General features: G+C 35.8%; 1 protein-coding gene across 2 annotated transcripts; it reads right to left on the reverse strand.

Annotated features, from left to right (window-relative positions):
* LOC106058520 (trissin receptor-like) lies at nucleotides 1–27245 on the reverse strand. 2 transcript variants are annotated; one of them, XM_056030805.1, is made up of 6 exons: nucleotides 27156–27218; nucleotides 22935–23210; nucleotides 12532–12708; nucleotides 10589–10749; nucleotides 7087–7239; nucleotides 1–3728 (listed from the first exon to the last, which is right to left on the reverse strand). In XM_056030805.1, the coding sequence occupies exons 3-6, from the start codon at nucleotides 12692–12694 to the stop codon at nucleotides 2697–2699; spliced, it is 1509 nt and encodes a 502-aa protein (XP_055886780.1). In that variant the 5' UTR covers nucleotides 12695–12708; nucleotides 22935–23210; nucleotides 27156–27218; the 3' UTR covers nucleotides 1–2696. The 2 variants fall into 2 exon arrangements, with proteins under 2 accessions (XP_055886780.1, XP_013071428.2); XM_013215974.2 differs by lacking the exon at nucleotides 22935–23210 and having other exon boundaries at nucleotides 27156–27245.
* Between the last annotated feature and the right edge of the window lie 579 nt (nucleotides 27246–27824).

Consider the following 27824-nt stretch of genomic DNA (forward strand, 5'->3'; position numbering starts at 1 on the left):
ATTATAACTTTTATAAACTTTCTTTGTTCAATAATAAGCCATTATTACTAAATTTATTTATGATCTAACAATCTTACAAATATAAAATGATCCAAGACCATTTCCTGATCTTTGCAGAACTCATTCATAAAATTTAAAATATCACTTATTATGAGTTGGTAGAAATATAAGATACAATAATAATAAAAATTTGATTTAAATCTTGTTGGTATTGTATCTTTATTTATTAAACTGAACTTAATAGGCCCTAAATGGATATTTGCGACAAAAAAACAACAACAGCATAGTTAATGTGGTGCAACGTTTACCCCTTCAAACTCTTCCCGTATTCCTGGGGGTACGCGTACGCCACATTGGGAAACAGTGCAGAGTGTATGCCTAGTAATCTAAATAGCCCTTGCTAATGAAATAAAAGAACTAGAACTGTCTCTTTGTTCTTATTAAGTGCTGCTGTTTATTTCAACCAAGTTATTAAAAAAAAGCAGAAGCGGAAAGTAGAACACAACAAAAAACAAGGTTACAAAGAAAGTTTGTGTGAAACACAAACTCAAAATCGGCCCCCCGAAGTGGTCCACCTAGAATCTTCACCAGGATTGGAACACGGGACTTCCAGTTCCAAGTGCTTTACCCCTCAGCCACAGCATCTCAATATATTCATTTAGCGTACACTTATTTTTTTAAATAACCTTATCCATACATTCAAAATTAATAACATGTTACATTGTAATAAAGAGAAACTAAAAAAGATTTATTCTTCTAGCAAAATTAGGTAAATTGGCAACACGAAAAAAAATTCTTGACCTACTTTAAGCTACATGAGAACAATTCAAGTCCTAAGACTTTTCCCTCGAAAATAAAAATTAATATCTCCATTGTCATTTGTCATACAAACTAGACATACATCTAGCTAGGTCTAGACCTAGTTTTAGTTCTAATTTTATTCAAGATCTAAGTCTAGGTATAGAAATAGATCTAAGTCTATAATGTCTAGTCAATCTAGAGTTAGATCTAAGTCTAGATCTAGATCTAAGTCTATATCTAAGTCTAGATCTAGATCTAAGTCTATATCTAAGTCTAGATCTAGAATCTTGATATAGAATCTACTATATCTAGATTAGAACTCGTTTTAAAAATATATGTAGATCTGGGCTCTATTTAGTCTTAGTCAAGTGTAGGCTCTATAATGAGGGTATGTCAAAACTGCGCGCTATAAAAGTAGTTTGCCAGTTAACTATTTTGAAACTTATAACTAAAACGAATTTCGTATCAAAATTATTTTTTAAAATAACATTTGAATCAGTATTCTATTCAATGAGTTAATAAATGTTAATAAATGGAAAATCTATTTTATAATGATCCATTGATACTAACTCATTTGTGACCTTAGATGCAATTTTTTTGTACCAATGCGCGAATCTATGAATGAAGCGTGATTTATTAATGAAGAAGCTTGTGAACTTTTTAATAAGACTTACTTCCCCTGAAGTTTTTCATTTAAAACTGGTGTAATTTTTTGAAAAATCTGCTTGCATATGTAATTTTAAAAACTAGATGGTTCACTTTCGGAAAAAAAAAGTAGCCGTTGCATCACAACTTTGAATGATCTAAAATATCATGATGTCCGATTTTCATTTTCTCTTCTAGTTTCTGAGATCTAAACCGTACGGACGGACAGACAGGCGACACAAAACTAATAGCGTCTTTTCCCCTTTCGGGGGCCGATAACAAAAGCGTTCACAGACCTATATAGGTCAGTGATTATAAAGGTCAAAGATTATATAGGTCTGTGATAGCATTTAAAAAAATGAGTCAAATTATACATTAAAATTTGGATAGAATAAAAATCGATTAGGAAAAAGCGTGTAACCAATGGGCTATGTTGCTGCACGTAAACATTAAATATAAATATGAAAAAACTGGGTGAAATATATATTTTAAGAGTCCTTAAAAAAAAACAGTTATGAGACAGTGAGCTAGGGCTGTTAAAAATATATAATGGAATAAATGAAGAAATGCATGTTTGCTGTGACAATAACTAGGCTATTTGCAGCATGTGTGGTTGTTGGATCTATCCCCTGTTAGGCTACTGTCGAAATCGTATTTCAAATTGAATGGTACACGCTGTGGCTTTATTATTTACTTTTCAGTCACTCTTCTGTAAGCTCCATTTTCTGAATTAAAAGCTTTGGAAGAGGTACATGTAACTATAAATGACTTAAAGATGATAAATCACATTGAATCAACTGCGGAGACAGACGGCGAAAGCAAGTATCAATCAAAAACATTTCTTTCTATAAAAACAACATGCAAAGTGCAAACAGCGAAATTGTGACTTTATGTATCAATGTAATTGCTTTTTTATCATTATTAAGCAGTTTATGCATATACCAAAAGTGTAACATTCCAAAGTTTTGACTTACTGTGACAGTCCATCCCAAATTTCCAGTGCAATGTTAGTAGCCTATTATCTGCGAGTATCAGCCCAATTTAAGCATTAGCAGAATGTGGTACCTCAATTCTGCTGTTGACTAAATAGGCAATTTTATTTAAAAATGTCTTGAGTGTGATAGTTTGCATTGACGGTTATAGTTGTATTTTAAAATAATAAAATGAATCGAATTTCACAGCATAACATTTAAATATTATCAGAAGTTAGTTGGCGTTCAAGTCACGTTCTTTCAGCTTTTTTTATTCATTTAATGTTTACATAAACAGCTAACCATTGTCTCTTTCATCCCTCTTCTAAAACTCTTTGACATTAAGCTATAGATTATGGGATTCATTGCAGAGTTGAGATACATCAAAAATTGACAGACTGGGGAGATCAGTGGAAACCAATGAAGACGTATCGGTACAAGATTAAATGTAATCAGCCGAAGGTGATTAGGGAGCACTAGAAGAGCAAATGTAATCAAGAGAACGATAAGAAGACGAATGATTCGACGACGCGAATTAGCTCTCTGTGACGTCACACGATAGTTGGTACATTTTTTTGGCTGTTGGTTTTCTGAAGACACCGCCATTTCTTTAGACTCTTTGTCTTGTAGAGGAGATGTGTTAGACCTATTTTGTTGAATGTCTCTGTTCGTTTCTACATTACTATTTTTAGTAAATAGAAACTTCTGGTTTGTTTTCCAATTTTCTCCAGTTTCAGAAATATTTGTTGTCAACGAAACACTTTGACCAGGGTTTGATTTTCCCGAGTTCCAAGGCCTCAAAAATGTCTTTTTCTTTAGGCTGTACTTTTGAAACCAACTCAACTTTTGGACTTGTCCCAGATCTGCTACGTTTCGATATTTTTTGTCATGAATAAAAACTCCTTCATCTCTTTTATCTGTCCTATTGTTTTCTGACAATTTCTCATCTGGTTGTAAACTAAATTCAGACATTTTTCTGGAAACAAAAGTACTAGTAGTCATCTCTCCACTATCATCACTCATGTTGGAAGAACCGACGGAACCAATTCGTTTTCTAAGCTTCATCATATGACTTAGTGCATTGCTTTTCCAAAGAGTTCGTCCGATTTTGTAGTACAGTATAGTCATAACCACCAGAGGAATAGCATACCAAATAACAAAAGTGCATATGTAATAAATATGAAGTGATTCGTAATTACTCTTGTAGAGGCATATTATTTTGACTTCCTGGGTGCCTGTAGGGATTTCCAAAGTATCGAAAATCACAAGAAATGGAATGTTGTACAGACAGGACACCAACCAGACGAGAAACTGAAAAATACAATCACAAGAAAATGAAGCTACAATGTAAGAAATTACTTAAAAAAAGAAAACCATTAATTAAGAAGCTTTACTAATTGTAAACAAAATATCTACCAAAAAAAAAGAAGGGCATAACTCAGGTATAAATAAAATAGTCAAACCATGGGCGTAGTAAAGATTTATATATATACGTATACGTAATATACGTAACTAATTTTCATTACAACCAGCTCTGTTGTACCCTTGAATAGGTTCTTTCAGGAGCTAGTAGAAAAAACAGTAGACACGCCTCCCTTGCCAGCTAGAGTTCTGTGAGCCCACACCCCTAGCGGGGCCAATCATTATTTCCTATATTTGAAACTAAAAAAAGCATATTCTAAAGTGTAATATCTCGGTACGTGACGTTTTGGCGAGAGACGATTTGGCGCATGAGACGTTTTGGCGCAAAATATGATTTGACGATAATTTAATAACCGCGTAGCTTTTATAACAATGTTTATTTCACTCTAGTATAATATTGTATGTATAGTATGAATTCTAACAACATCCAGCGAATTTTTTTTATAAAGGTTTTGCTAATTTCATGATTATATAATAAGTCAGTTTCCTGAATGGTAATGACATGCTCCCCCCTCCTCTTTAATGTATATGATTTTATTGATTTCTGCTAAGCACTGGATGACATTCGTCGATTTATTTCCAAAAGACATTTAAAAAAAATAACATTAGTTTAATATCCAAACAAGCTAAGATACTTTTAAAAGATATATTTTGAGACATTGGGTAGGGGTGATTTGGGTGACACCTCTCTCCTTGACGCTGGTAAAGTCCAACAGATGTAGACAAGACCAGCACCGAACACTGGTCGTTGGCGTCATGCGTCTGGCGATCATCTCCTTCGGACTGGCCATTACCTGTGACACCTATACCGCCCCCTCTCTTCTGGGCACATTTCACTCCTTGCACATACTCTTTCCTCCACCCTTCCCTCTCTCACGGGTAAGATCATATGTTTCTAGCACTTCTCTTGACATCCCTAGGTACGAATTTATAATCCTTAATCTTTAATTCCGAGAGAGGCCTAAGGTCTACCCCTCACTTTCAATCTCTTCGCCCCTACGTCTTTATTACCTCGCGTAGTTTGGAAAAGTACTAATCATTTGTCCAGCACGCCGACAGACTGGAAAAACTTTCACTATTTCATTCTATTATATTTTTTAAAACTGAAAACCTATTGGCAGTCTGTATAAACAACGGAAAAGACATCAAATTTCGCATGAAGGATATCTCTATGTTTTTGATAGGTTTAGTGCAGACCACTCTAAGAAGTTGTGAATCAACTAGCGAGAGCAGCCATGGAAGTGATGCTGCACAACTTCAGGCTGCCTCAATTTTACAACAATTAAAAAGAAGGCTGCTTCTTCCACAGAGATCCCATCTTGTATCATAAACAGCGAAATTGCCCAAGAAAGACGCTTTGCGTAAAGTAATTCAGCGGAGAAGAAACGAAATGCAAGGAGCTACTCCACAGCTTAAACATAGGTCAACTTTGACTATTCCTTTAGAATACCAGAACTAGATCTATATAGTTTCACCTCAGCTGAAAGAAAAGTTTCTCGGGAGAAAAGGACAATCAAAGAATTTCACTATTCGGTAGAGAATCAAATGGCAGTTGGAGCAGTCAAATGAAAAAGCTTTACGTGGATGGGATATTCAGAATCTCCCCTTCTATATTCCAACAGTTCTACGTTATTATGGCAGAAAGAGGTGGTTTTGTACTGCCTGTCCTATAAGCACTACTGCATTTTAACCCCCTCCCCCCCACGAAAAAAGTTTTAATAACTATTTCATGCACGCTTACTGTGAAGTATGGATGGCTGTCTGGTCTTGTGTAATGTTAGTGATATGACAATAATTAAATAACAAACCTAAATACCAAAAATAACCGACAAAAATATATCTTGTTCTGTACATCAAAAATACGTCTTAACACAAACACTCATACAAAACAGAGATGTATAATTCTTTTTAAAGAAGGAATGTGATGAACGTAAATAATGTGACCAAAACATTTCGCGCCAAAACGACCTTCGCGCTAAAACAGATGCGCCTAAACGTCCTGCTACTCTTCTATATAAAAAAAAGCGTGCTTTAAATATCAAATCGGCTTTTCAATGCAATTCATTATTGGAGTCCAAAGACTGGCAGAAAAACAAATTAATGTGTTAAATGTTTGATTTGATTTAGGATTGAACCTCAAATTAATGTAGTTTGCAACTGGTAGAAAAAAACCATTGCTGGTAGGTCTAACTATAGTTTTGTTTTACATTTGTTACTGAAGGGGGTTAATCACAAAACCCCTTTTTGGCTACGCTAAATGAATTTAGTGAATGTAGCTTTGATCTTCTTTTTTTTTAATTGGAAAGGAGTTTAAATATCAAAACCCACCTTAGCTACGCCCATGGAATGCGGTGACTGCATCTTTCTTTTAGTTTTTTTTTTATTAAAAATGGTTTCAGCTTCAAACTTTTCTTGGATGGGCTCATAGAAAGTAATGGCTGTAGCTTTGCGTTTTTTTTTTTTTTGTTTTTTTTACAGGTTATTTTGGCATTTAACCCCCATCTTCCCCTTTTGGCTGCGATTGTGGAATTTGGTGTCTAGTTATTCAGTTTTTTTATGGGAAAAAAGGAGAAAGGGTTAAACTTTTAGTTAGTGACTTTAGCTTTGCTTTTAATTGACAAGGGCTTTAATCTTGGCTACACTTATGGAGTTTAGAGACTCTTCCTTTATATTTATTCTGGCCGGGGGGAGGGGATCAAGTTTTATCGAAAGAGGGCGGTTTGACTTCAAAACCCTCCTGGAGGTTTTCTTAAACTCCAACCCCCCCCCCCTTTTGCTACGATCAGGGAATTCGGTGACTGTTTTAGTTTTTTTTATTAAAGAGGAGGTTTTAACCCCATAATCCCCCGGAGGAGTGCTAAAATCTCAAAACCCAGTGGAGAGGTTTTAAACACAAACCCCGCCCCCCCCCCGCCAAAAAAAAATGGCTAAAATTCATGGAATTGGTTGACTGTTGTTTTTTTTTATATAGTTTTTTTATTGGAGAGGAGGGTTTTAACCTCAAACCTTCCTGACAAGGCTAGGGCGATGATCTAACATTAAAATGTCCCCTCCAAAACAACATTCACAAAATTTCACCCACCCTTCCCGCTGGGGGGGGGGGGATTTCATTTCGGGGAGGGGAATTTGAGCCCGAACCCCCCCCCCCGGCCTGGCTACGCCCATGAGTCAAACAATGTAGAACATAATTCTCGTAAAGTCAATTTTCAGATACAAATAAATGAGTCTAAAATAAAAACCTCCAGACCTGGGCAACATAAAGCTTGTTACGACTAAAAAGATGGCGAGATTGAAGAGGATACTTGATGGCTATATATCGCTCTCCCGCTATTACTTCCTGTAGAAACATAGACGCTGTAAGATTCACATTTTCTACAAATCTGGAGACTTTACACAGAACCTGCCGAGTCAAAGTAAAGTGTTTCAATTTCAGTAGCTTTCTAATGTACTTCAATTTCAATCCTGTGCTATTGTAACACTATTCATTATCATCTCGACACAAATATTTGTCTATAGTTGGCAAAGCATTTGTGAGCTCCAATCAGTTTAAAACAAAATTTGAAAGATATCTAAACATGACATACGAACGAACAGTCCCGAACAGACGAACACATAAAAAGAAAAGTAATAGCGGCTTTTCACCTTTCAGGGGCCGCGTAGAAAAAGAAATCCTACTGTCATTTTACTTCAAGAATGTATGATCGCATAATCGTGGATTTGAAAGTTTCTATTCTTAAAGCATCACGTGTAATTATCTTAAAGATTATTTGCAACTATAGTATATATATTACAATGTAGCTTCAAACAAATAACAGAAAATGTATACTTTTTGGCATCCATTAACTAACTTATAGAATTTCCCTCTCCCCTATCACTGTGCACTATGGGCTGTAGACTAAACAGCCTCACAGCACTGGCCGGATATAGCCCACGGACCGAAGTTTGGGTATCACTGCTTCAAAATTAATACAGGCACTCTCTTTGTCTCTTTAACTCTAAATACAGAAGTAGATGTAGCTCTTATGACATTCCCTTTAATACTTTAATATCGAAATTAGAACAAACATACTTGCGTATACAGCTATTAACGTTTTTTAGGGATATATTAATAATAGTAGGGCAAATTCATAGTTTTCGGAAGAAGAAAATGATATTTGCTACATGAAATTTTCTATGTATAGAAAGCTTTTTGGTGTATCTGGTGAACAAAAGTTTGTCATCTCTTATACACGAGCTATTCGTGTATGTGTATATGAATATAATTATATATAATAGGGCTTGTCTAGGAGTCCAAAGATTCATGAGGAATGCAGTATTTCTCGTGACAACGCAACCCCAGCTGCGAACTACATATTTTGCCAAATCCAGCGCAGATAGTCGATTTAGATTTTTATTTCGCCATCTACGTATGTCCTCGGCAACGGATTTTCTTTAGGTCTCTAATGTGTATCCCTTGGCCATTGTAAGTGATCTCCAGCTGTCTCGTTCCGAAGCCGCCTACAGCCAGGTGTTCTCTTCTATGTCTGTTAAAGCCTAAGCTGGTCCTCATAGCGTTTCCGTTGGGTACCTCTGTTACGTCGGCCGCCATTCAGCTTGCCAAAAGGACTGCTTTTGGCATATGTTTGTCCCCAATACAGGATATTTGCCATGTCCGGCGTAGCTGTCCCTCTATTCTGTTCATACCAGCTTTTGCAAGGACATCGCTGTTTGTCGTGGGGTCTTGAGATGTGTCGAGAGAATCACTGCTTGGTATACACTGATCTTTGTAGGCAGGCGGAGCGATTTATTCCGCCAAACATTCTCCTGGAGAAGTCCAAAGAATTACTGGTCCTGGCCAGACGTTATCAACTTCCCTTGAAAGCGATGCGTCATTTTACACTTCCTATATATGTGCCGTTAATGGGCTGTTCATTTACGTTGATTTTTGGGGCTGAATATGTTTTATTGGGTGACTACTGGAACATAACTTCTGTTTTCCAGAGGTTTATACATAAACCAAAAAAGAGGCTGCAGCGTTTGCAAATTCGTTGACCGCGAGCTGGAGATCTTGTTCGTTGTGAGCTAGTAGGGCACACAATCATCGGCATAGAGAAGCTCTGATATTGCCAATTTCTTTGTTTTTGTATGGAAGGGTTAGGGTTAGGGTAAATTCAAAGATTTAAAACATTGTCGTATGAGCGAAACCTGGCTTAAATGTCCTTGTGCAGTCGCTGCCTCATTTGACCCAGCTATACGCCAAAGACGATAGCGAACAGAGTAGAGCCAAGTACACAGCTCTGCTGCACGCCACTTTCTATTGTGAAGTGATCAGACAAGTCACCATTGTGTCTTATCTTGCCTTTTTGTCCCACATGAAGCTGCTTAAGAATGGATAGGAATGTAGGTCACATTGGCTCTCAGATCTCGTCCACTAAAGAGTGAGTTACGAGGTCAAGCAAAACTCGGGCAAAGATCTTTCTTTCTACTGACAGAAGTGTAATGCCTCGATAGTTGGAGCAGTTAGACTTGTCATTCTTGCTAGTTAATAAAGTGGAATCATCGGAAGATTTTAGCGGCGTCGTAGTCTAGTAAGATGGGCATTAGGCACATCGAAGCGACTCGTAGAAAGGGCGTGTGTCACCAGTGTCAGCATGTCCCTGCATGTTTATGGACAATTCAAGCCAACATTTATTTTTAAATTCCGGTACCTTTGTCTGCAAGACAAGAAGCTTTATAGATACATGTGGCTGCATTGTCATTAAGGTTTGCAAGAAAATATCGATAGCAGTTGTATTTTTAGCGGCCCCCGAAAGGAGAAAAGACGCTATTAGTTTTGTGTGGCCCGTCTGTCCGTCCGTCCGTCCCGTTTAGATCTCAGAAACCAGCGAAAAATCAAATTTTTTAAATCTTTTATGCAAGCAGTTATTTCATAAAAATACACCATTTTTACAACTATTCACTATTAATAGTAACAAACACTGGAGGCTTTTTAGTAAGGGAGACGATCAATTACCATTGTTTAACACATTTATGGTAATGGTTTTAGATTTTTGGTCAAAGAAATTTTTTTTTACAATTTTATTGTTAAGTTATGTAAGTTCTGTCATACTAAATACTAGATTTACAAATAAAATTCCTTTTTTTAATGAGAAAAAAATCTATTTACTATGCAAATAAGTCTGACATAATTTAAAACAACAATTAATAAGTAGTTTTTCATATTATCACGTGAACTGCAAGGTCCATCCACATAGAGACTTTAAATTAGAGGCTGACCCTTTACAAAACAATTAGATCAATTAGATACTCATTATAAGACATCAGTTAGGCCAGGTTCACATTCACTTTCACCTATCCCTTGGTCTGCTGGACCTTTGGGGCACCTGACAGGATCTGTCAAACTTATTTATCCATTCTTCTCTGTCATTAGCCTTTGATAGAATTTAATACCGACATTCTTCTGAATATATTGAAACCTGCTTCGGGGGCCGATTTTGAGTTTGTGTTTCCACACAAACTGTCTTTGTAACTTTGTTTCTCTAGCTCTTGAATTTCTCTATTGTTTTCTATTGGGTCTACTACAGTACTCCACGACTTTGGCTGTCATATCCTCAAGTATTGTTCAAAAAGTGTTTTTTTATATATATTAGAGTTAATCTTCGGAATCGAAGACATTGCCATTTTATTTCTTTATAAAGTGCCCGTTATTTGCAACATAATCATATGTTTTAGAATACAGCTTAAACCATAAAAAAAACAATATCGCTCACCTGTCCGAAATACCACTGGTTGGTCAAAAATCTGATCATTGTTGGTATCACACAGAATATTCCCACACAAAGATCAGCTATCGCTAAGTTGGCTAAAAACAAATTAGTACGAGAACTAATCAAAGTACTTCTGGTCAGCACAAACAGCACCATCACATTACCTACAGGAAGATAAGTGGGAAATAAGGGTCTTTCATTTAAGGTAAATGGGAAATAAGGGCCTTTCATTGAAGATAAGTGGAAAATACGGGCGTTTCATTTAAGATAAGTGGAAAATACGGGCTTTTCATTGAATCAAGTGAGAAATAAGGGCTTTTCATTAAAGATAAAAAAGAAACTTGTAAGGAGAAAAAAACATGCTAAATGAAGAGATGATGAACAAACAAAAAGAAAAGTGGGGCTAAAAGTCACAATTTTCTATTTTTGATGGTTTACACTTAATTATTATTCAGTTATTCTTAAATTCACATGTTGTAAATTGACGCATTCAGACAACAAATAGAGCTAATGAATTAAAATGTATCTTTTTGTATTAGAGTTATACAACAAAATTCCCCACACTGGGATATGTTGACACATTGGCATGAGGTAAAACAAAATCCACTCCCAAAAATAAAACATACACAAAGTTTGATGTAGCTGAATGCAACATCCAAATTAGTCCCAGACTTTGTTCTTGCAATACTTCCAGTGAATTCTCGTTGTAAACGAATGACATACGTGACTGGTTTAAACAGTTTCCTAACTAACAATAAAACGTTAGGTTTTTATTCAAATCAATTAAACATTCTGCACATAATCTAGTTTTACCTATATGCCCTGTGATGCTCCTGCGTCTCCAACTATTCGATCCAAATAGTGATATAATTTATAATACGGCATTTTTTCCCTAAAGTAAATGTTGCGCTCGGAGGACAGATTTTTCATCTTTTGGTGATGATCGAGACGACAGTCCAGAGCGTAGATTGCACGATGTGCCAAATAAACATAACCATAAGAGAGGGGTGAGAAAAGTCATAAAAGGTTTCACGGGACGAAAGAAAGAGTGTTAATTGTCTCAGTTAATTGTAACTCATATAATAATACCCCCTTCTAAAAAAACATTGAATAATCCCTTACAATCACTAGGACAATCTTTGGCTATATCTCGAGGATATATAGTTCTATTCATACAGTTAAATTATGGTATTTGTTTATTTCGATCTTGTCGAGATCTAAAACTGTGTAGTGGGAAGCGTGGTCGAGAGGATAAGTAAGCTTGAACTTGGCTTGGCTACCTATGAAGGGGGCTCGAGGTTCGACACCCGACTCGAGCAGAGTTGTGTTTACTGAGCGCCTGAAGGCAGCACGGAAAACCTTCTTCCAGATTCCCCACTGGTCCACAGATGAGATTGGACCATAGCGCTCTGAGCATGCTATAAGCATGAAAGTAGCGCTATATAAAAGCTATAATTATTTATTTTATTTTAGAAATAACATAAAACAGTGGAGAATCAGTCAGTCAGAGAATACGAGTGGGGACGATTGTATCTAACCGGGGGGGGGGGAGTTCAAGTGGAAACGCTCAATCAGGTTCCAATAAATATTTTTAAAACAATTATTCTAGTATCTCAGTAATTCATTTCCACAATTAGTTGCATAACTACAAGAGATTAAGCCGGCCTTAGACGAGTGAGGAGTGGGTGCGATCGCCCTTAACCCCCCCCCCCCGTCCGAATCTGCCAGTGCATGTACTTCTATAATATAAATGTTTTGCTTTTTATTAATTTAATAATAACAAACACTGACATCCATTTATTGCCACGTGCCAGGTTCAGCTGAAATGAGCTACTGAAATACTAACTGACCTCAACAACAAATGTAATTAGCACTACTGACAATATCAACCAAAGGAACACATTGCATACGTGTATTTCATTAAAAACAACTTTTTTTTTCCTTACCAATGAAGCTAAGAAGAAAAACTGAAGTGAAAGACACTGAAATGACCACTTTAGTCACAGAACTGTCGAACAGGTTTTCAGAAAACGATGCATTCTCACTCCCATTGCTAAGGAAACTGTTGGTGACGTTGTAGACCCCATCTGGACTTTGTCGACTGGACATTTTTCAACTAATTCCTGATTATTGGATTTAAAAAAAAGAAAAAAAGAAATAAAAAACTAACTAGTAGTACTATATGATTGCCTGCAATGATAGAAAAACAACAACAGGAATGATAACTTAAATAGCTTAAGAAAAATGAAAATAATATATTGAAATTAAATGGAAAAAATGCTTCCCCCATAGTAAAATGTGTCTGAATAGGGCTCTTTTAACTCTCATTCAAATTGTTTTTAACAACAAAAAGGCAATCACTGACATATGAAGCCAATACACAACTACTAAAAGATACACAAATACTTTTTAAATAAACAGCTTTTTTTAAAGTGAAATTATATTAATTATTTTGAATCAATCATGTGCAATTAATCTGTAATACTAGCAATACGATTGGAAATTGTGCGATTGGAAATATCTTTATTAATTGTTTTGTTTAGCGCGTAGTTCATTATTATAGTATGATCAGTGCGCTATGGTCCAATTCCTTTTATGGACCAATGGGGGAGAGATGGAAAAGGGTTTCCGTGCTGCGCTTTTCAAAATCTAACAATCAAATTCGAACTCTAGGCTAGTAGACCGACTTGTTAGCCACTGAGCTATCTAAGTACTAATAAAAGTAGAAGGTTTATTGTTAGTTTAAACATTTTAGCAAAAGAACCTAATTCTCAACACAAGGCTCTCTAGCTTAGTACTGTCCCTATATAAAACAAAACTAATTAATTAAGACTAATTGATTAATTATTGGGTTAATTTTTTGATTTATTCATGTGTTGTCTCCGACAATGAATAATTGTGCAAAGTTTCAACTTGATGCGAGAATTGGAAGTGGGAGAAATAACGAGTAGGCCTACAAGATGTCACCCTTACAGATACACAGAGTGAGGCTGACAATTACTTTCCTTGTAGGCAAAGCCCCTGTTTACTTATATATTTAAAAATACTGAAATAGAGAATAAACTAAAATAGATCAAGTTTAAAATAAAAGAATCAAGCTATAATATTTAAAATTTGTCACTTCTATAATTTCTCCACAATAATGTGTCAATCGCCACTTCAACTCTTCCTTGGATCCATCACGCTTCAGATTTTGCTGCGTACACATGGGACATATTCACGTGTCCAGTCAACTGACTCGGGAATGGTGAATGGGCGTAAGAAAAGCGTGTTAACAAAAAAAATATATATATTTTAAAATACTTTTTTAAAAAAGGCAATACCTCCTTTCTGCAACGTATAGAGCGATTATCTTGCTCTTACTAATTAATGAATGTTTTACTGCGCCCCATTCCATCCCCATCCTCCAGTCAAATACGCGTGAATGTTGTTTATATATATATGACTATGAACTAGTTTTGTGCGAATTGTTGTCCAGAATCTTGTGTGTGTAAGACGTCACGCCTTAGTTTCTTGTACTTCCTCTAGTGAAGACATTGGTCTGGCTGTGGGGTTCTTTCTGTGCTACTATGTCCACTGTTTCCCTTTTGTAAGTACCTAAGTACACAGATATTTTAATCAGGTTCAATATTCTGGTACACGGGTCGTGTATTAAGATTTTGGTGTGACGTCATCGCTAGATCTCCGCTTATTCTGCGTTTCAAGGTGTAATGTTTGGAGCCGTATTGTCTACTATTGAGCCCGACTTTGGAGCTGTGATTGAGCCAGGTCTTGGGTAGGTTTGAGCTAGACCTTAATTAGTGCAGAGCCACGTATCCGCTTGTGTAGTGTTCCTGGGCCGTGCGTCTGAAATTAGGTTTGCGAATGTGAGGTGTGTTACCTTTGCATTATTATTACTGTTTGAAATTACCAGTCACATTTGTTACTTTGTAAAGTAATTTGTAACGTAAATTAACACTCAACATCCTTTCACATTTTAGTATTGAATGTTTTATTGTTAAACGATCGTTGACTATTTATTTGAAGTTAGTTTAACTTCTACTTTATGCTTGTTGTCGTCATTTAATTAAGCCTACCTAGGTGGTGGAAACCGGTTAATTATATCATCCCCTAGCTAAACATTCAAAACCCACCTTGAAAACCCCCCCACGCCCAAAAAATCCTTGCCAAGTGAATCTACTACACTAATATGAGATGGTGGGCAATATGGGCATTTGTGGTATTTTTTTCATAGGTCGGTATTATATAAAATTTGGCGAAGCGGAAACGAGGCTTAAGCTAAGAAACAGCATTCGCAATTTTAATTAACATTATGTATTGTAATATTAGTCAAATATTTTTTTTTTAGAAAATTGGTGGTTTTCTTTAAATTACATCACATTTTTTAAAGGTTGTCTAAATGCTTAAAAAGTAAGCTATTATATTATATTTGGTATATAATGAATACATGGGCAAATATTATGAATAAAACAGTTTTAAAATTCTGATCAGCACACCGATATGGTTGTAATAACAAACTTTTCAGTGTTCTAGCCTGGGGGTAATCTGGGATACCACGTTGGGGGTAAATTAGGGTACGATATTTTGTATAGGTTTAAGTGCTCAAATATTACATCTAGATCTTAATTGGTGATGAATGTTCAAGCAGAAGAAAACCCAAAATAATATTAATTAAAATGAAGACAATTATTTTTTCTCATCAGTTCCGGTGCGCGCACGGTTCACTTTACGCAGCCACTATTTTATTGACTTTTTAACAGAAAAATATTTTTAAAATAATACAATTTTTGTGATGTTTTAAACTGTTTGTTTTGTTCACTTGATTTACAGAATTATATTTTATTTGTATTTTTATAGTTTTCATACATTGGTTTCGTATCCCATATTACCCATTTATGGCGGGTACTATGGGATACTAAAATGATTTCATTTTATTTCTATAACTCAAAATGTAATGCTCGAATCCATCTGATCTTTAGTGAAAAGTTTATTTCATATATACTGAATCCATTTTATATTAGCGTTTGGTAAAAATCTATCATTTATAAGTTTTATAACTCTTTAAAGTTAAGTATCTCATATTACCCCACTTTCCCCTATATATGTATAATTCTCTTCATCTCTTATGAGTTTAGTCAAGAAGTAATGGAAAGATAACTTTTTTATTTCTGCAAGTCGGACTAGAGTTACCCTACGAAAAAATTAAAGAGAGGGGGGGGGGGAGAACAAGTAATATTCACCCGTGACAAAATAGCAGGGCCGGACTTAACCGTTGGGACCAAGAAGTCATGGAAAGATCACTTTTTTTTATTTCTACCTCACGTAGTTTTAGCGGCAATAAAGAAGAGGGGGGAGGAGAACAAGTAATCTACTTTGTATTCACCCGTCACTAAATAACTGGGCCGGACTCAACCGTTGTGGGGCCCTATGTGAAACGGATTTCTCGGGGCCAAGTTTGGGTAGGGATACGGATAATAAGTGAAATATTAGAAAATAAATTTGTCTTTGCATTTTATTCATTCTTTACTATGTACAGAACTGCTTTACGAGCCTTGTGTGTAGTGAAGTCATACAGTATATCATAAAAAAATTATTTCCTACCTACATAGATCACGCTCAATAGCAAGAATTACCAAATGTTTCAATCTATCTATACGAGAATTGTTGACCTCAAGTATTTCTCCATTAATTTGAGGTGCGAGAAGCTTCTTTCACCAGATTACACAATTACGGGTAATGCATTACGGGTAATGCATAATGCCGTTTTTTATGTATCGCGCGTAGGATTGGAGTTTTCCATATTGAATGACACCCCAAAATGACTATTTTTGTCTATATATTTCATGAGATTTGTATGAGTTTTCAAAAGATTTTAAATAATTTTCTGAGATTTCCATGACTTTTTCGTATCTTTTGCAATTTCAGGAGAATTCAAGGAGCTCCTGGTAAATCAGGCGGCCGCGGGAAATCTGTTGTAAGTTATAAAATGGTTTAATTTAATAATTTGCACCTAGAATTAGCGCGGGTCCTATGAAAGTGTGGGGCCCACTGCGGTCGCTTAGGTTGCAGTGGCCTATGGCCGGCCCTGCAAAATAGCGGCTTAACATTTTGGACAAAAAGAAGTAAAGGAAATATCACTCTTTTATTTCTGCATGTCGGACTAGAGTTACCTTTAGTTAACTTTAGCAGCGAAAAAAGAAAGAGGGGAGGGGAGAACAAGTAATCTACTCTATTCACCCGTCACTAAATAGCAGGGTCGGACTCAACCGTAGTGGGGCTCTGCGAAACGGATTTGGCGGGGCCAAGTTTGGGTAGGGATACGGATAATAAGTAAAAATTAAGAATTTGTATTAGAAAATAAATTCGTCTTTGCATTTTATTCATTCTTTACTACCTACAGAATTACTTTACGAGCCTTGCGTGTAAGCGAAGCCATACAGTAGATCCTAAAAATTCTGTTTCCTACATAGATAACGCTAAATAGCAAGAATTACCAAATGTTTCAATCTATATTCGAGAATTGTTGACCTCAAGTAATTCTTTATTAGTTTGAAGCTCGAGAAGCTTCTTTCACCAGATTCTACAATTACAGGTATTGCGTAATGCCGTTTTTTTCATCGCTCGAAGGTTAGCGTTTTCCATTTTGAATGACAAAATGACAATTTTTTTTTCTATATATTTCAGGAGATTTTGTTTAGTTTTCAAAAGGTTTTAATAATTTCCAGAGATATCCAGGACTTTTTCGTATATTTTGCAATTTCAGATTTCAAGGAGCTCCTGGTAAATCAGGAGGCTGCGGGGATTCTGTTATAATAAGTAATAAAATGGTTTAATTTAATAAATTACTCCTAGAATTAGAGCAGGTCCTTTGAAAGTGCGGGGCCCACTGCAGTCGCATAGGTTGCATTAGCCTAAAGCCGGCCCTGCAAAATAACGAGTATGCTACGACGTGCGGACGTGATCGACTAGTTTATACTATTGTTATAACTCTGGTGGGGATGCGAATAGGGGTAATTGTGTGTAGCCAGCTGGCACAAATTACACAGGCCAGCACAAGATGAACCGGTCAACCGTGACGAGTGGCGACATCGTTACGTTTCGGGAATGATCTGTTTTATGTACAATACAGAAATTACCCGAAGACATATAGTTTGTTCAACATAATTGTTTTCTATTCATAATTGGCGTGACGTGAATAGAGGTATTATAATAATGTCTCGTTCCTCTACCATCGAAGTGGACGAGAATGTCTCTCCAGAATAGGGCTCTACAAAAACGAGAAAAAGTGCTCTCAAAGTCAAATCATAGTCGCTCTTCGACTGAAGCTGGCCAACAAAATATAATAATAATAAGGCTTGTCTTCGACTCCGAATGTCAATTAGGCATACAGTATTTCCCTTGACTACGCAGCCCCAGCTGCGACCTACATATTTTGCCACACTAGCGCAGTCATAAACATTGTCCACCCAGATGTCCCATTCTTTCCCCCCCCCCCCATTTTCCCAACTGTTCCAGATAAGTGACAGGATCATAGCACATTTAAATAGCTAAAAGTATGAAATAGCGTTAAAAAAATGGTAAAAATATTTCTAATCGCACAGATTTATTATTAGTAGTAGAACTCTAGTGATATTACAAATTTAATTGCATGACTGATCCAAACTAATTAATACAATTACACTGCGTATAAGCTTTTTTAATGGCTGCCTGGTCGTGCGGTTTGCGCGCTGGAGTGTCGTTTGGACTTATCGATGGTCCCGATGTAAACCCTGCCCGCTCCCATCCCCGTCGTCCTGTGGGAGGTTTGGACTAGGAAGTAAATTATCTTCAACTCTGGAGGAACATCCGAAACATCTAAAACATGTACAAACAAACAAACAGTTGTGTTTTTCTAATTTGTTCGTGGTTGTTTTTGTTCGAGAGAGAAATAACGATTTTGAGAGTGTGCATGTGTAGATAAGACTACTATTCCTTGCAGCACTGTCTTTGTCTCTACATTTAAAAGGGGTCAAATTATCGAATACAATTATAAAACAAAATTGATATATCCTTTTTAGAAGACACAATGCAAAAATGTAATGTGGGGAACGGGAAGGGTGAATTCAATTTGGCCCTTCGGAATGTTCTTTCATCTAGGCCTGAAGCATAATGTCTACACGACTGTTTCCTTGTCTAATACCGTACATTTCTTGCCTTAGGATTAAAGGGTGCCAAAAAAAAAAAGACAATAAATAAAACTTACCTAAAGTGCTAAATTTAGGATTCAAAAGATAAAAAGTGAATGGTGAGATTGATCAATTAGAGGATACACAAAAAGTTAGGGGCTGTCATTGTAATTTTAAAAAGGCCAAAAACTGTGAAAGATGGTGTGTGTGGAGAAGAGTTTCCGGCCAAGAAGCAACAGAGTTTATTAAATAATTTCTATTGAATTAAGTGGGCAAAAGGCCAGGAGAGAGAACGAATAAGTAAAAGTAATACTAGAATTCCTAAGCCAAAAACATGTGTGAGTGGGTGTCCGGAGGAAAAGCAATGCTTCAATGATTTATTTATCAGTAATTTTGTAATTTACATGGTAAAAAAAAAATCTTTCTAGTGCGGTTGCATTATTAGGCCTATATGCTAGAATGAAACGGGTATTTAAAGAAGTGTATGCGTTGTTTAAAACTGCTTTACTGGCCTTTCAATTGAGGGATGCACAAGAAGAGGAGCGGCCTAAAAGTTCTTGGTTGTTAATGATGCTAAAATGATACTAAAAATATACGATGTCAATGCAATGCTGGCTGTTCCACTGAATATACAAGAACCAAAGGGAAAGGCGTTTCATCTAAAAATAAAGTAAAAGTTTCCCTTTTCAGACCTTGTGATCTATAGGGCAGATGATGTAAAGGTCATCTGTTTCTGTGGCCTACGGTTAACGAGGGTGTCATCTGGCCAGCACAATGACCAATTGCCTTTACTTTTCCTCAACTAATGTCAGGTACCCATTAGAGCTGGGTGCACTCAGAGGCGCCCAAAGATCCCGAGATTAAAATCCAGTCTTCATAAGGATTCAAACCAGGAACTACCGATTCGGAAGCCAAGCGCTTTACCGCTTAGCTACTGTGCCTCTACATCTAAAAGTAGTATGTGTGTATTGTGTGGGTGAGGGGGGCGTTATAATACAGGTAGAAGAGAAAACTAACATTGATGGGCCTAAAAAGTGTTTGTGCATACTCTATATTTCCTTTTAGTTTCCTTGGAGATAACATACGATTATGTCACCGTTTCGATAATCCTAGATCTAAATATTTTCATCTTGTTGATTTTAATCATCTTATCTATCATATGATAGTCTTTTCTTTAGTATAAATTCACAATTTTTATAAAAAAAAATTCTGTTGCCTTTTATTTAAATCTATACTTGGACTTTTTGTTTACGCGTAGTGCTAAAAGTATGTTGATCTAGAATAATCTAGAGAGAATAAATAAATAAATAAATAAATAAAAACTAGCCTCCTAACAACACGGATTATATTAACTCATTTACATAAACTATTCTTAGAAAAGATTATATCATACTTCTTTAATGGATTCTTTTAAAGTTTAACATAATTAACTTAAAAGTCGAAACGGTCGCTTTCAGAAGATCTTTTCATCTAAACTATGTAAGCTACAAATAAAAGTGTAATATGACTTTCAATGCATTATATAGTTCTGTGACAGAGGAACAGATAGACCACACAAACATTTAATGCGGATTTCGCTAACAGCGTTAAACATTAAAAAACAGTCACTTGATATCAAGAACTAGAATTACAAGACGAGTCCAAAAAGTAAGAAATTTTGAAGGAAAAAAAAAGTCGTATCCTTGTTAAACACTCTTTATGTTACCCAATCGCCAAATGAGACCTGAATTTATAGTTAGATTCTCTGTTTAAAAAAAAAGAAGAAGAAGAAAATTAGGCTTACGTGATGCAGGTAATTTATTTTAATATCTTTCAATGCTGATGTATAACTAATGTTTGTTCTGGACTGATATTAACGAGACCATCAGAAGCAACGACAGGTAAGATAAACATTGGTTTATTGAAAACATCACGTAATCAGCTCAAGACATTAATACAAATTAACGGAAACATTCAAATTGAGGGATTTTGAATTTTCTATGAGGAACTTTTTTTTTTACAACTTTTTATTTAAATTACTATACTTGCAATACTGACATGGTTAAATCAGTCAAATTATGCAATAGACTTTTCAATCACTTCTACTCTTTATCTAATTATGAGAAACAGTACAAGATACTTTCTTACTTCGATTGGCCACAAACCAATCTTATCTTCTCTTATATAATACAGACGTTACTTCAAAAAAGAAGATGATGACGTCCCACGCGTCATGCATTTAGTCATGCATATTAACCAATGACCTAAATTCTGCCAAGTCTTGGTTTTCCTGGCTGGCTCAGGTAATCCATTCGATGCTTTGATAGCATTGTACAAACCAATGATGCTATTGCGTGTACAATTGTCTTTTTAAAGGACTGAAATGTATTGCAACTGTGTGAATACCAGAGTGAAAATTTAAATTCATGGCATTTGTCCATGTTTCAGCTATTATAAGTTCTAATTAAGTTTTATACATAATTACTTCACTAGCACATAGAGTTAAATTACTGTATTTTTAAATACTTCATCAAATATATTGTTTTATTCAAAAACAAAAACTTGTTTGGCAAATCAGATTCATTTAACTAGATTACTTTGAATTCTTTGCTTGACATAATGTACACAAAGTTTATATATGCTTATTCCGTCTGTCTGTCTTTCTGTGTGTAATCTTCGACTCGTCATGTTTCTTCCACTTCTCAGTCTCATCAAGTGGAAAGTGTGCACAATTAATCACTGTAGTCGCTGAATGAACTCTTTATGTTGTCTGTTGTATTTATGTGTATTTTTCTGTTGTGTTGTCTTTATATGAGAAACGAGTCCTTGTAATCACAACAAATTTCCGTAAGGATCAATAAAGCAGTCTTAGTCTTAGATAACAACACGAGTCAATAAAAAAAAGCCAATTAGTTAATCAATTAGTCGAAATTAATTAATTGTGTTTTATATTGAAAATGTATTGAAAATGTACTTAATGTAAAGAACAGGGCCGCCGCTACCTATTGTATAATGTGTGTATTTCATGCAGCCGGCCGAACTTAAGAGGTGGCCCAATCATTATTCCAAGGTTCCCTTTTTTTTAATTGTTAGTTTAATTTTAAAAATATTTAAATATTTAAATATTTTATATTCTAATCATTCCATTATCCTTTTGAAAATAATATTAAAAAGAAAAAAAAAATTCTTACATAAGAAGTTTTTTTGGAAACTTTATGTGAAACGGCAGGAGATCTTGAGACATGAAAGAGTAAAGACGTTGTTTTTTTTTTTGTTTTTTTGTGAGTTACATTTTGTTTAAATATCAGTTTTTATTTCATTGCTATTAGATCTATATCTCAAGCTAAATTTGTGAATATTGTAATAACAGTTGTAATGAGTTTTTGTTCACAAGAGAATTTTATTCAAGTTATTTAAAGCTTATTTTTTTTTTTAAATTAAACGCCTATATCGTTTGAGTTGTACTAGCTGTTTGGGGCTACAAGCCAAAACCGATCAAAAACAAAGGAAAGGGGGGGGGCGAAAATTATTTTTTTTCATTGCAGTTATTAATCTTTTCTGAATATTAGTAAAATTACATTCTTGTCAACGTTTTAAAAATAAAAAAAATATCTTCAGTAAGATACGTCATTTTCCCCTAGTAAGACATTGTCAAATGTTTACGTTTTCGCGAGATGCGTATGCAACAATATAGGTCAAAACTTTTTGAAGAAAACATTTCAAAACGTCTCCACTAGTGTGGTTCTTGTTCGTTGTTCTTGTCTCAGTATGATCGAATTTCTTCCGACTATTGCACTTCATTATAGTGACGACTTTTGTGTGAAAAAAATTGTCCACGACGGAGACGTCTAACTTAAAATCATGTCCACTCAGAGGCGTAGTAAGGAGGGAAGGGGGCACAATGCCAAGTGCGGCACACGCAAGGGGGCGCAAAAAAAAAATGATTTTCAGGAAATTTTCAATTTTTCTAAATTATTTTAAGTAACAACCATGTTCACATAAATTAATTACTTAATGCATGACTTGATCTGTCTTATAACTTATTGTTATGGTTATTTTAATCCAACAAGAAACTTCCACTCGCGTTAAATCTGATGTATTTTCACCGTGTTGGGTACAATGCGCTGTGTTTATGACAATTAGTCCAAAGGCATCTACAAGAATAATCGCGTTTTAAATGAAAACAAAAATCTTTGTCTAATTACCAATCTGATTATAGATTATAATTCAGTGAACAGTAGATGAGTAAAACTGTTATAAAAAGTTCACATAAATAATTAGATAGACAATAAAAGATTTTTTTTTTATTTGCTAGGCTATATCAACGCATCAACAATCCAATTTTAGAATAATTTAACTTCTCTTTTTATTCTGAGATGTTCAAATTCTGAGACCAGCGTTTCTCGAACTGTGGGCCTTCCACCTTCTAAGGTTCTGACAGAGGGGCGCGAAGTTGGTTTTCTTTTCTTCAGATGAAAAAACTATTGTAGATATAATCAAGATTTGGGTATTAATCAAGTAAAAATAATAATATTATTAATACTTAAAAATAAATTATTCCATTAAGAGAAGTCTTTTCATCTACTAATTAGGACCTTTCATGTTGTTTTTGAGAGAATCGTCTGCAACAAGGTCAATTCATAAAGATCTTTGAAAGAAAACTAAGATTCTAGCCAGTACTTTCTTACGTGACACTTACATGAGAACGGTAAAAACTTTTTCCGAGTGAAGAGCTATCGTTCAGCTGACAGTTTATGTTACGCAAAAAATTAGACACTCCACATCTTTCTAACACCAGTATGATCTTACGATCCAGCCCATTACGAACGTACATGCTCAAATGCTGAAAAGCTTCACTTTGACTCTGACGCGCTTTCCTTTCTAAGAGTAAAGTGGTTAAAGACTATAGACCAAAACATAATGAATTTCGGACGCTTACAATGCAGGAAAAAGCTTGATCCCGATGATTACAGCCCTATTAGCTGGATAAGGGGGAGGTGCGAATGTATTTTTTGAAAAAAATGTCACAATGATTGGATCTTATTTAGCACTCCTACGCAGTTTAAACTTTAATTTAGCACTAATATATATGTGTGTGTGTGTGTGTACGTAATTAATATTTATTATTTTCCGACCCTTCACTCTTTCAGAATAGAAATTAATAGGTTCTTCCTGGAGTTAGTAGAAAGACAGACACCCCGCTCTTGCCAGCTAGGGAGTCTGGGGGAGCGCTGCCATTAACAACGACACTTTGGGTGCGTTCAATCAGGTAGGATTCAAGCCATTTTAGTACGATTCCTGCTAAACCAAAAGTGGCAGAGAATCTGGCCATCATGATTTCATAGTCTAGCGTATCAAAGGCTGCGAACAAGTCCAGCATTGAAAGAATTGATATGTGGCCTTTGTCGGAATTGTGAAGTAAGTCGTTTAGTACCCTGACCACTGCTGTCTCTGTGCTTCGGCACTTCCTATATGCAGATTGAAATTCTTCCAAGAGACAGTACTGTTCAAGATGAGAAAGAATTTGCGCTAACACGATGCGCTCCAGAAGCTTTGACAAGAAGGAAAAATTTGATACCGGGCGATAGTTTTTTTTAGACATTCCGGGTCAAGACTGGATTTTTTTAATAAGGGCCTGACAAGTGCATGCTTAACTTGATGTGGTACAATGCCTGAAGTCAGTGAAGAGTTCACAATGTTAGTAATTGTGGGTATAAGCTCATCTAAACATTCAAGGAGCAAGGAAGTTGGAATGGGATCAAGGTCACATGACTTATTTGGCATCTTTAAAATAGTACTTTTGACATAATCTTCAGGTACACGCTGAAACTCGCTAAAAGGAGAATTTTGAAAGATTGGAGAGTGGTCAAGCTATGATGAGAGGGATGGCAGGGTTACGTCATTTCTGATCTGTTCAGTCTTGCCAATGAAGAATCTATTGAAGGAATCAGGGAGTTCAGATACTGGAATAGATGAAGGCAAACGTTCGTTATTTGCTCCCCCTAACATTTCGGCGGTGATCCTGAATAGCTCCTTTGAAGAATCAGAAGTTTCGATTTTTTGTCGAATATGACTAGCTTTTGCGTCTCTAATCATACGGTTAACCTTGTTTTTTTTCTAGGATGTATATTTGTCGATGTATCGTCAAACCTGTCTTTTGGAATGTACATTCGGCACGTCGGCGAATAAGTTTGGCAGTCTTTATGTCTTCCGTCATCCAGGGTGCAGATGGCCTAACTGAGACTGTACGATAGGTGCATGGCTGTCCAGCAACTTTTTCAAGCAAGAACTGTAATTGCTGAGAACGTCTGTGTTGCTCTGTTGCAACAGCAAAGAGGTCACGTCCATTTTGAAGGAGGCAATATCTATGGCTTTAAGTTTACGGGAAGTCACGTTTTTCTTTGGCCTTTTTGCTTTTGATAGGCGCATTTCAAAGTGTACGAGAAAATGATCTGACAAGCCACTGTCTAAGACATTGAGTTTGGCTATAAGCTCACTTGCATTTGTAACAATCCAGTCAAGAGTATGACCTTTAACGTGTATCGGAACATTTATCAGTTGGTCTAAGTTGCGATCCTTTAGCGCATTTTTCAGCGACACCGCGTATGTCTCATTTTCACTGTCAAAATGCAAGTTCACATCGCCTATGACAAACAGATCTTTTGTTGCTATGTGACTGTCAAGGAGGTCTTGAAATTCTTCGATGAAAACTTTTGTTGTCAATTTATTTCTCTTGCTTGGTGGTGGGCGGTACAAGAAAATAAAAGTCAGTGTTCTGCTGTGGTGGGAGAGGCGTAACTCGCACATCTCAAAGGTGGTGTAAGGTGAGCTGTCAGGTCTTAGTGTTACATACTTGGCTAGACTGTCTCTGTACAGTATTGCTAAACCTCCTCCGCTGCCTGTTTTTCGAGGTAGACTCTTTAAAATAAAGCCTGGTGGCGTTAGCTCTATATAGCTCTAACCCCCGGTGGAGGGGAGGGAGGTTTAAACACAAAAACCTTCTTTGCTACGCTCAGAGAATCTGGTGACTGATGTATGGATAGTCTTATATTGAAGAGGGGGTTTATCGTAAATTTCGGAGGGGTTTTTAAATCAAAATCTTCCTTAGCTATGCTCTTGAATTTTTTTTTTTTTTGGTTTTGTTATATAGAAGAAGGAATTTGACTGCAAACCCCCCTGGTAGGGGGTTTTAAACCTATAACCTTTGTGTGCTGGTGCAAGTTATGGTTTTGTATTAAAATCTCACCTAAAATGAACAGAATTAAAGCAAAAACATCAGTCACTAAATTCCGATCCCCCCCCCTAAGGGGGGAGGGCGATTTCATTTCGGGGGCCCATGATATATATATATATATATATATATATATATATATATGTATGTATGTATGTATGTATGTATGTATGTATGTATGTATGTATGTATGTATGTATGTATGTATGTATGTGTGTGTGTGTGTGTGTGTGTGTGTGTGTGTGTACACTTGCAAAAGACAACATTTATCCCCCCCCCCCAAAAAAAAAAAAAGAATCAGCCTATTTTAGCTACCGTTTGCCTATAATAGTGATAATGGTGTATATAATGTAACTCATTTTTCGTTAGCTAGTAAAAATAAATATTTGGTTCACGGTTTACGTATTCTAAATACACACACACCAAAATCCTTTAGATTTGGTCGAATCTAGACTAGAGACAAAGGTAACTATTCATTACGCTCATTCGCCAAATCGGGTTGAAGTATGTTCACATTAACCTCAACTACTTTATTTAGTATACATTTGAGCTCGCAGATCGGCGGGAAATAGTTGAATGTAAATTGATTAAATTATAATTATCGAAAGAATATTTTTAAATTCACTAGATTGCTGTGTTTACTTTACACCTAGTTTTGAATTTGATAATACTCAACTCCTCGAGACATCGACAATGGGCATCGACCAAATGTCGAAGTGTTTCTTATTTGTCTCTTATCCTTTTCATGCAGCATGTATTCTCCGCCTGCTTATGATCTGGACACGTCTCGTATGAGTTCGTGTTATCCTCTACAAGCCCAACCTCTCTATCTGAGAGAGAGCGAGCTTGCAATCTTCTGTTCGTTAAGTTACAAACAAAAAGAGACAACAGAGATACCCTCCCGCTCCAGTACACATATAAATAAAATTATTTATAAAAATGATTTTCAATCAGTAGCAAACAAATATTATTCCTAATTTGTAGTATCAAAAACACATTAAATTAAAAAAAACAGCATTCTGACCTATAGAGACATTCTGACATTCATTTAGTCCCTTCATTAATTTAGGCTACCAATATTAAAATATTAAATAAGGCTGGCATATTGTTTTTTAATATAATAAACAAACAAAAGTCAAATTAATGAGAACAATAAATAAAAAGTGTTTTAAAAATGTAAAGAAGGCAACCTTACCCTGTTTTTGTGATCCACATTGGGGAAGCCATGTGCACAAACTGGGTTAATTGACGTAGTTTACCTTCAGTCTCACGTGGTGTACATGCGCTGGCTTTCTTACGCAAACCTTGACGTTAATGTTGTGACCTTCAGGTCGTAATGATCTGGTCAATCGGTTGAAAGATTCCCCAATACACAACGCTCGATCGATATACACATTGCTCAATGTCTTCACCTGTCTCCATTTGGGTAGCATCATAGTAGGCGTAAGTAAAATTAATTATTGGACTTAATTTATATGAGCTACTAAGCTGCTCTTGTTACAGTTTGGCTTGATGTATATGGTTGGTAAATGAACAAGATTTAACAGGGCGCTCAGTCTTTAACCTCGTCTTGTTCGGGGCTCAATGATAACATTTCGAAACTTCCTTAATATATTTTCTAAAGGGATCTCTCAGAAACCACTGCACACAACTGCTAATTATGTGATTTTTATCTAATTTATTGCCTTTATAATTATTGAAATAGAGCTGGTGGCTTTGAAATTTCCGATACTAAAATGTTACTACGCTTCTGGACATGCCATATTATTATGTGAATCTAAAAATTTGTGTTTTCTAGACGATGTTTACATTTTAAACAAAATTACGTAATGCTAATATCTGTGAAAACTAGAACGCTCCAATG

This window comes from Biomphalaria glabrata, chromosome 5 (genome assembly GCF_947242115.1).
Source record: "Biomphalaria glabrata chromosome 5, xgBioGlab47.1, whole genome shotgun sequence".
NCBI lineage: Eukaryota > Metazoa > Mollusca > Gastropoda > Planorbidae > Biomphalaria > Biomphalaria glabrata.

Bases quoted from the DNA above. Each gene is read 5' to 3' on its own strand.
- LOC106058520 (XM_013215974.2), bottom strand. From the start codon at position 12,694: ATGTCCAGTCGACAAAGTCCAGATGGGGTCTACAACGTCACCAACAGT. The intron at 10,750-12,531 runs GTAAGGAAAAAA...ATCTTCCTGTAG, and splicing joins TTTTCTTCTTAGCTTCATTG to GTAATGTGATGGTGCTGTTT. The intron at 7,240-10,588 runs GTGAGCGATATT...TTGACTCGGCAG, and splicing joins ACCAGTGGTATTTCGGACAG to GTTCTGTGTAAAGTCTCCAG.